The sequence below is a fragment of the Mustela nigripes genome, chromosome 7, assembly GCF_022355385.1.
Source record: "Mustela nigripes isolate SB6536 chromosome 7, MUSNIG.SB6536, whole genome shotgun sequence".
NCBI lineage: Eukaryota > Metazoa > Chordata > Mammalia > Carnivora > Mustelidae > Mustela > Mustela nigripes.
The window spans coordinates 21,635,159-21,644,568 of NC_081563.1; the positions used below are offsets into that span (position 1 = coordinate 21,635,159).

Below are 9,410 nucleotides of genomic sequence, written 5' to 3' on the forward strand. Positions count from 1 at the left end.
TGAACATGACACAATGTGGATGTTTCAAAAACACTATGGCAAGTGAAAGAAACCAGAAGCAAAGGGTCAGATATTTTATTATTTCTTTTATATGGGATCTCCAGAATAGGCAAACCAATAGAGCAAAAGCAGATTAGTGGTTGCCTGGGTATGGGGGAAGTAGTGGTGGGGAATGAATGCTTAAAGGGTACAGGGTGTTGTTCTAGAGTGGTTTAAAAAAGTGAGGGGAACTAGAAAGTGATCATTTGCACCATACTGTAAATGCACTAAGCGTCACTGAATTGTTCATACTTAAAAATGGCTAATTGTACGTTATGTGAATCTCTCCTTAAAAACAAAAAACTCAACATAATTGAATATTTTCTGTGTCCCAGCATCCCCTCCCCTCAAGAAAGACAGCCAGCACGCTAAACACCCAGCCAAGAAAACTGCCCAAGTTAACGCTCTCGAACACAATGGTAGCATTTGCAGCAACAGAATGAAGTTAAACGAAGAAATTGGTGGGAAGATGTCAGCCTCTTGCACTGTGGGGGATGCTCCAGGGTGAAAGCCGTGCTGTGCTCAGTGACATCAGAGACGTCGGATTTAAAGATCAGCCTGAGAGCACCCAGAAAGTGTCCGAGCTGCGAATGGGCTCGAAACCATCCCCCGACCTGGATTTGCGCCGGGCCACTGTGACTCCAGGTGGCACAGGCCGCAGAGCGGGGGAATGGGCCAGGTGTCCCCGCACCCCCGCTCCTCCAGACCACGAAGCAAGGCTTCACGGGGGCCTCGGGTATTAGGTTTGTCTCAAAGCCCCAGGAACTTCTGGTGGGCAGAGGCGTGGGGGCTGGGATTCCGGGCCCCTGAAAGAGGCGCGAAGGTGTGACGGGGTAGGGGCAGGGGCGACGGGGTAGGGGCAGGGGCGGCGGGGTGGGCTCGGTCTCGCTCGGGGCCCGGCTCCGGGTGCGAACCTCCGGGTTTGTGCGCTGCCGGCCGGTGCGCCGCCTGCACGCCGCCGGCAGCTCAGTGGTTCGGCGGTCTCAGGCTCCAGCCAGAACGAGCAGATCCTCACAAAACGGTGGTTAACTGACCGAATGAATGGCCTTCACGTCGGGAGAGCAGTAGGATTTTACTGGGGCCCCCGAGACACCGAAGGGAAAATTAGGGCAAATAACGAAAGTAAACCCCCGGCTTTGCACACCGGGTCTGCGCCTGGCAGCTGCGGAGCACGCTGCGTCCCCGTCGCAGGGGAAAATGCTGCCCAGCGGCCGGAGGTTGCCGGCAGGATCTCAAAGTGTCCGCAATCCTATAAAAGCCACGGGGGGGGGGGTGGGGCTGGGGGAGGGCGGGTGAGGAGGTGCGGGGGTTTGTTGTTCGTTTTGTAAAAAGCAGGGAAATGGAAGGGAAGCGGATTGCCCATTTCCTTCGTCCAGAGTTGGGAAGCGGGTCCTTTGCTCGCACTTCTCTTACCAACTCCCTTTGTTCTGTGCGACGTGGAGGAGCTCGGCGGGACGAGAGTTGGGGCGGGGGCGGTGGGGGGGGCAGCTCTCCGCAGAGTCCCTCTGGTCTTGTCAGCGTCGTGCGGCTTTGGTAAGCATTAGGGAGGAACTGGCAGGTGTCGAAAGCAGCGGAGCCTTCGATAGCTCAGTTGGTAGAGCGGAGGACTGTAGTGGTGTGAGTTGCGGCAATCCTTAGGTCGCTGGTTCGATTCCGGCTCGAAGGACTTCGTACAACCTTTTTAGCTTCCGTTTAATTCAATTATCCCGTAGGGAGAAAGTTTCACTCAGAGGCCCGCTGTGCATTTGCAGGAGCAAGGCAGCTGTTTGCCAAAACACATGTGCGGTACGTAGTCAGTATCCGACCCAGTTCTCGTGGGTTAGATGCGAAATTTGCATTACTCTTGCTTACGTGTGATTGTTATACGCCTGCTGGAAAAAATCTTGCCCGTGACCCCACCGTACTCTGCTATATAAACGTCTTCAACTACGGACGGTCCGCGGGTCAGCGACCGGCTGAGAACATCCTGTAAGGCAAAGGGAAGAGAGCTGGCAGCAGGCGGGGGATTAGCTCAAATGGTAGAGCGCTCGCTTAGCATGCGAGAGGTAGCGGGATCGATGCCCGCATCCTCCACTCAGGTTTTTGCCCCGCGCATCAGCATCCGAGGATCCCTTAATAGCAGGAGATCCGCTGACCCAGGAAGGTGTTTCCAAATGGAGAAGAGCCCGGTGAGCGCCGACTAGCTTCGCACGTTGTCCTTTTATTTTGCAGGTGAGTCTTTTCCAGTTTAGTTCCTGGTCACTTTGTGTTTTCCTCCTACTGGCAGGCAGGCCGTTAACCGTCTTCTGAGAAGATGCGGTGGAACCCTCGGGCGCGATTTGCCGGCCGAGCCCCCAAACGCCACTGGCTCAGGTACCCGCTAACGTGCGAGGGAACCCCTGCGCGCTGACCAATGGCAGCGAGCCTTACTGGGCGGTTAGCCAGCTGTACCCGCGGCCAATAGGCGAGAGACTTCTTGTTTCCTGGCAGAGCGGGGTCCCGGCACCGCGGCGCTCGGGTTTTGTTTGGGTCCCGGGTGGAGGGCCCGGGTGCCGGGGCCCGAGGTGGCGCCTCGCTAGCGGGAGAGGGAGCGGGATCGCCGGCCCCGAGAGAGGTGAGGGGCGCTGCGTGGAGCGCGGGCCCCGCCGGCCCCGGCCCCGCCCCCTTGTCAGCCCCTTTCAGCCCGGAGCCCCTCTGGAATGCCACCCCGCCCCCCCGGCCCGGCCCCCCCCGCCCCCTCCCCCGGCCCGGGCCTCCCCAGCCCCACCCCCACGCCCGTGGCCGCACCTCTGACCCCTAGTCCCTGCCTAGAGTGTGTGTCTGTCTCGCCCCTCCATGCCTCCGAACCCCACCCTGCCTTGGGCGAGGTCGGTCAGTGTGAGACGAGGGTCTGTCGGAGTTGAGGGTCGAGAAGCCACTCCTTGCCCTCAAGTGGGTGTCTACCAGCCACTTTTTTAGGGGTGCTCAGAATACCCATCACTGACCCACAACTACTGCCAGCGTAGCTTTTTCAGGGACTCCAGTGCTTGGCAGGGCGGGAGGGGGCCGGAAACAGACCCATGCCCTAACTGGAATTGAGCTACAGGTGAGCAGGTGGCTTCTGCCCAGTTTCTTTTGTCTTCTTGGCAAAGGCCGCTGTTCTCTAGCTTGCTTTCATAATAGGAATAAGATAGTAACAACAAAAAAAGGAAGAACCAGCCCTTCGAGGGCTCGGGGAGCAACAGACCCAGTGCCTGGTTGGTACTTGTGAGGACAGAGGAGTGGAGAGAAGCAGCTGCCCACTTAAACTTAGAAACTCGGAACTTGGTTCTCTCTGCTGCGCTGGAGAGTGGGGAGCCAGGCTAGGAACCAGAAATCTAGAAAGGCCCATCTGTCAAGATGGCCATGTGTTGTGGTGGGTGTATCTGGGCCGGGTGTGGGAAATCTGACCTCTCAAATGTTGTTCTCTAACCTTTGGGCTGCAAAAAAGTTTAGAATCTAGCATTTCTCAACATGGTTAAGCCACTGAGTATTTCATTTTGGAATAGCCAAACTGTTGTAAAATGGGGTCCCTTTAGGTCAGGTACAAACCCTTAGTGTGGGGACAGAATACTGCTTTATCTTACCTTTTGCCGAAGTCTCCTTCTACCTTTTCTGAGGTTGAAAGAGCCTATTGCTTCTTAGGGCACTCCCTTAGAATAGCTTTCACTTATCAGGAGGTACCCGAAAAAACTTGTTTTCCTTTTTCTTCCTCTCCTTCCTACACCTTCCCCCCCAACTTCTCCCCAGCTCTCAGGGCCAGAGTGGGCAGGAGGATGCTTTCCCGGCCTCACCATGGAGCTGCGCTGTGGGGGCTTGCTGTTCAGTTCTCGCTTTGATTCAGGGAACCTAGCCCACGTGGAGAAGGTGGAATCTGTGTCTAGCGATGGGGAAGGAGGAGCAAGTGGGGCACCAGCTCCCATCAGCAGCATTGCCTCTTCCCCTGACTACGAGTTCAACGTGTGGACCCGACCAGACTGCGCTGAAACAGAATTCGAGAATGGGAACAGGTAAGAGGAGAGTAGAGGAGGGGGGAAGAAGGAGAGATGTCCGTGTCCCCAAGTCTGTGCTCGGTCAGCTCTCTCGCCCCGTCTCTGCCCTTCCTCTCTCTACCCTTCTCCCTCTCTCCTTGCCTCTTCCTCAGTAAACAGGCCTTTCCCAGTTTCAGTTGCTCCAGCTGTCCCACATGCCCTGTCTCCAACCCTCAGTATCCGGGGACCTGTTTCTCCTCCTCTGGAACCTGCAGGTCATGGTTCTACTTCAGTGTCCGGGGAGGAACTCCAGGGAAACTCATCAAGATCAACATTATGAACATGAACAAGCAAAGCAAGCTGTATTCCCAGGGCATGGCCCCCTTTGTGCGCACACTGCCCACCCGGCCACGCTGGGAACGAATTAGAGACCGGCCCACGTTTGAGGTAAGTTCTCCGTGAGGAAGACAGACAGACTGGGGTGCTAAAAGTAGAGGAGGGACAGGAAAGAGGGGTTAGCCTCGATACAGAGTCCCAGGCAGATGGCACACCAGGTTTTGGTATCTACTTCCCCTCCAGTGCTAGCTGGAGTCCAAGATAAGCCCCTGCCTCAGGAAGCCTAGAAGGAGCCGACTGTCCTATGGAGAGTCCCAGAGGGAGGGAAGCTGGTCAGTGTGCTGAGGGTGTAAGGTCAGGTTAAGGTCAGTTCCTGGTGATCCCAGTAGCATCTTAGTTCTCACACCAACAGCCCCTCCCTCTTCCTCCTCTGCTCCTCAGATGACAGAGACGCAGTTCGTGTTATCCTTTGTTCACCGTTTCGTGGAGGGCCGTGGGGCCACCACCTTCTTCGCCTTCTGCTACCCCTTCTCCTACAGTGACTGCCAGGATTTGCTAAACCAGCTAGACCAGCGCTTTCTGGAGAACCACCCTACCCACAGCAGGTGCCGACCCCGTCCTTACTCTTGCCACACAGTCCCAGACCAGACAGCATCTCTGCCATTTCTGGAACTTGCCCCAGGAGCCCTGAACCATAAACATCACCAGTTCTTTTTTCTGTACAGAATATGGGACCTTGGGTGCTTTTGACAAATAAGTGTGTGGCCACACTACCACCTACATTTTGCTGTCCACCTGCCCAATTCAGCTGCCGTCAGTTATCCAGAACTTGGTACTGCCATTGCCCAGCACACCCTTTTTTCTGTCCCAACAGAGGGCAACCGTGTACACAAAGTCATATATTGTAGGGAGCCATAGACTGGGGGGAAAACAGGTTCATGCTGTCCCGGACTCTGCCTTCTGGCAGTGCAGACCACCCAGATCCTCAGCCTCATTTAACATCACGAGGGACTGTAAGGTTAAGGTAAAAGACCAGATCCTACGAATCCTAGGCTGGCGATGAGCTCCCCTCTCGTTAGGATGGTAGCGGCTTCTCCTGCCTTAATGACTTTTGTCCCCACAGTCCCCTGGATACCATCTACTATCACCGGGAGATCCTTTGCTATTCTCTGGATGGACTTCGTGTGGATCTGCTAACCATCACTTCCTGCCACGGGCTTCGAGAAGATCGAGAGCCCCGTCTAGAGCAGCTATTTCCTGATACTGGCACCCCCCGACCATTCTGTTTCACAGGCAAGAGGGTGAGTGAGAATCGCTTAAAGATAGTGCCTTGGCCTTTCCTTAGCCCCAGACCCTGCCGACAGCTTAAGGCCACATTATCACTGGGCCTCCTAGCCACAGCCTTAGCCTGCACTGGGAGGCAAGCGTGGCCACTCCCACTCCACCCGCAGACTCAGCCAGCTGGAAACCCAGTGGCTCTTCTGCCCCCACCCCCCATATCCTGCTAGCAGGGAGCTACAGAGTGACTGGCCTAATGACCGCTCTCCTCTCCATCTCAGATATTCTTCTTAAGCAGTAGGGTACACCCTGGGGAGACTCCATCTAGCTTTGTCTTCAATGGCTTTCTGGACTTCATCCTTCGACCTGATGACCCCCGGGCCCAAACCCTGCGTCGCCTCTTTGTCTTTAAGCTGATTCCCATGTTGAACCCCGATGGTGTGGTCCGGGGCCACTACCGGTAAGAAGCCTCCCCAGCCCATCAGGATTGTTTCTGGTCCCCCTTGTGTCCTTGATCTCAGTAAAACACTATCAGCCTCTCCTTGAACTTCTGTGTAACCGTTCTCTTGCACCCCAACAAGGGCAAGCCCATCTCCTTATCCAGAGGCCAGAGAAGGAAGGTAGCTTATCTCGTGGCACTCTCTGGAAGGAGTAGTTAGAATGGCTGCAGGTTGCGCTGGGTGCAGAGAGCTGTGCTTAGCTGGGTCTCCGTGGTAGGGGTGACGGCAGATCAGGGAGAGGGCTGGTCCTCAACGCTTGCCTTCCTCATGCAGCCTGAGCCTCTCATTTTATAAGTCCGTCTCCCATGGTCTTCCTTCTATCCACGCTCACGTCTCCCCCACTGGCCCAGCCTTTCAAGCCCGCTTCAGTCCCTGTCCTCTTACAGCACAGACTCGCGTGGGGTGAATCTGAACCGTCAGTACCTGAAGCCCGACGCGGCCCTGCACCCAGCCATCTACGGGGCCAAAGCTGTGCTCCTCTACCACCACGTGCACTCCCGTCTGAACTCCCAGAGTCCCTCTGAGCACCAGCACAGTCCCCAGCTCCCCGTGGATGCGCCCCTTTCCGACCTCGAGAAAGCCAACAATCTCCAAAATGAAGCTCACCTCGGGCATGCATCTGATGGGGACAACCCTGAAGCCTGGCCACAGACCAAGCCAGCAGAACAGAAGGCCAGTGGTGTGTGGATTATGCCCCAACAGTCCGCCGAGGCTGAGCAGCCGGCCCCCGACACCATCCCCCCAAAAGAGAGTGGTGTCGCTTACTATGTGGACCTGCATGGACATGCTTCCAAAAGGGGCTGCTTCATGTATGGCAACAGCTTTAGTGACGAGAGCACCCAGGTAGGGATCCCCGAGTGTCCTGAGAGTGTGGGGGTTGTGGCAGGTCAAGAGAGAAAGCTTAGGCTAGGGACAGAGGGGAGGTGGCCTTTTGGCGGGAAGGCCTGCTGCTGTAAGAGGTATTCTACCTCCCAACAAGCTTCCAGGGGCCGAGAAGCGATGCCAGTGGGGCTTTGTGTCTCAGTCATTACATCATGACTTTTGAACGAAGGTCAAGCTGTCAGCACTGTGGTCTTTATTCTAGACTTTGGGAAACCAGGGGGAAAGGAAAGGTTTGCATTATTGGAGAAAAGAAGCTAAGAGCTTAAAAAGAGGCGGATTTGTACCTTTCTAACACCTGGAAATAACGTCAGGCATCCGGTGAGAATTCCAGCACACTGCCTACTGCTGATGGTTGTAATGGTGTCTGCCATGGGATTAGTCACATGCCCCCTGCTTGCCATCTCTTCCTTGCCCGTTCCTCCCTTCCACCTCTCCTGAGTTGCCTTTTTCCTCCCCGAAACAGGTGGAAAATATGCTGTATCCAAAGCTGATCTCCTTGAACTCAGCACACTTCGACTTCCAAGGCTGCAACTTCTCAGAGAAGAACATGTACGCCCGAGACCGCAGAGACGGCCAGTCGAAGGAGGGAAGCGGCCGGGTCGCAATCTACAAAGCCTCAGGGATAATCCACAGGTTGGCGGGAAGCTGGGGTGTAGCAGACAAAGTACCTTCCCTAGAGAAAACACCACCTGGTCTAGGCTGTCTGGGCAGCAGAGGACAGCCCAAACCTTCTCAAAAGACAGGCTCCTCGTGTGTATCACTGTCTTTCGTCTGGGACTCTGTCTTGTGGGGACTTCCGGGCTATGCCAGGCTGTGCCGAGGTTGGGCCTTAGCATTTGGATCATATCCACTTTTTTCCAAGTGATTGCTTCTTAGAGCACCGAGGCTGTCCCCGATGGTTCTGTCCCGACTCTGTTCAGGCAGGACCCTAACAAAGGTCTCTGTGTCCTAGCTACACACTTGAATGCAACTACAACACTGGGCGCTCGGTGAACAGCATCCCTGCCGCCTGCCATGACAACGGGCGCGCCAGCCCCCCGCCGCCTCCGGCCTTCCCCTCCAGATACACTGTGGAGCTGTTCGAGCAGGTATGGCTACATGGGGTATGTGCGGAAAGCGGGAACCTCCAAGTCAGGAAGGGCCTTCGCTCCTGTGGCCTGACTCAGGTCCCCTGAAGAAAGGCTTACCACGTCACTATCTCACCCCCAGTATTATTTCCCTTAGCTTGTCTAAAGGCCAGGCCTTGATGGTCATGGTATCAAGAGGCTGAGTAGGCACTATTTCTGCCCCCACACCAAGAGAATCCCTAGCACGGCTGATTCAGTCTTTGCCTCTGAGCCCGTCTTCCTCTTTATACTGTGTTTGTTCACTCCTGGGCTTACAGGCATCGCGTCTATGCTGGTCTTGATGACTTCTAGGTCCCAGGGCACATAGAAGTCCAAAGAGCTGCAGGTTATTGAGGAGATCGGGGCACCTTCTGCTAGGAGAATTCCTTCCTGTGCCAGCCAGAAAGCACACCAGCTCATGCCCGTGAAGGAGGAGGGCCCCCCAATGAGCAGTTGTTTAGGGAACACCTTTAAATCTGCTGAGATAAACAACTCTGACACAAAATTTGGGGCACCCACTGAGAAAACCTGAGGCCTGGTCTCTCCTTCCCTTCCACTGTGCTGTGCAGCCCAACCCAGCAGCCTGGGCCGGAAGTCCCAGATGCTGAACGAGACTCCACTACCCTGCAGGTGGGACGGGCTATGGCCATTGCTGCTCTGGACATGGCAGAATGCAACCCGTGGCCTCGGATTGTGCTGTCAGAGCACAGCAGCCTCACGAACCTCCGTGCCTGGATGCTGAAACACGTGCGCAGCAGCCGAGGCCTGAGCAGCACTGTGAGCGTGGGTGTCAGCAAGAAGAGAGGCTCCCGAACTCCACCCAAAAGTAACAGGTAAGACCCACAGGGTGAAGGAGGAGAGGGTGTGCAAGTGGAACAGCGCTCTAGAGCTAGAAGTTCCAAGGGATTTGTGTTCCCTTCCCCATCCAAAAGGACCACATCATAAATAATTTCAGAGTAAATTAAAATTGGTAAGATTAATGCATTTTTTTTGAAAATGGGATCCTCTTCCCTTTTACCCAGGGCTACGTACTTCCTGGGCATCTGAAAACCAGGCCAGAGGCCTCCCTGCTCAGAGCCGTGCCCAAAATTAAATATAACTAGTGGAGGGGCACCTGGGTGGCTCAGTGGGTTGAGCCACTGCCTTCGGCTCGGGTCGTGATCTCGGGGTCCTGGGATCGAGTCCCACATCAGGCTCTCTGCTCAGCGGGGAGCCTGCTTCCTCCCCTCTCTCTCTCTCTGCCAACTTGTGATCTCTCTCTGTCAAATGGATAAATGGAATCTTTAAAAAATAAATTAATT

General features: G+C 55.3%; 1 protein-coding gene and 2 non-coding genes across 6 annotated transcripts in view; all 3 read left to right on the forward strand.

The window, feature by feature from the left end:
* The first annotated feature begins 1,615 nt into the window (after positions 1-1,615).
* On the forward strand, positions 1,616-1,705 carry TRNAY-GUA (transfer RNA tyrosine (anticodon GUA)). The gene is given in 2 exon segments: positions 1,616-1,652; positions 1,670-1,705. It is a non-coding gene; the product is annotated as a tRNA-Tyr (tRNA).
* A 334-nt stretch (positions 1,706-2,039) lies between these two features.
* TRNAA-AGC (transfer RNA alanine (anticodon AGC)) lies at positions 2,040-2,112 on the forward strand. Its single transcript has one exon. It is a non-coding gene; the product is annotated as a tRNA-Ala (tRNA).
* Positions 2,113-2,539: 427 nt separating this feature from the next.
* Positions 2,540-9,410, forward strand: part of AGBL5 (AGBL carboxypeptidase 5) — a 17,744-nt gene continuing 10,873 nt past the window's right edge. For 3 of the 4 annotated variants that reach the window (XM_059405298.1, XM_059405301.1, XM_059405300.1), the window contains exons 1-10: positions 2,540-3,103; positions 3,787-4,046; positions 4,283-4,454; positions 4,785-4,948; positions 5,467-5,644; positions 5,903-6,081; positions 6,508-6,964; positions 7,467-7,636; positions 7,956-8,091; positions 8,740-8,942. In XM_059405298.1, the coding sequence (XP_059261281.1) occupies positions 3,832-4,046; positions 4,283-4,454; positions 4,785-4,948; positions 5,467-5,644; positions 5,903-6,081; positions 6,508-6,964; positions 7,467-7,636; positions 7,956-8,091; positions 8,740-8,942 (1,874 nt within the window). In that variant the 5' untranslated portion in view covers positions 2,540-3,103; positions 3,787-3,831. The remainder of the gene's footprint in view (positions 3,104-3,786; positions 4,047-4,282; positions 4,455-4,784; positions 4,949-5,466; positions 5,645-5,902; positions 6,082-6,507; positions 6,965-7,466; positions 7,637-7,955; positions 8,092-8,739; positions 8,943-9,410) is intronic. The other variant, XM_059405299.1, reaches the window with a different exon arrangement.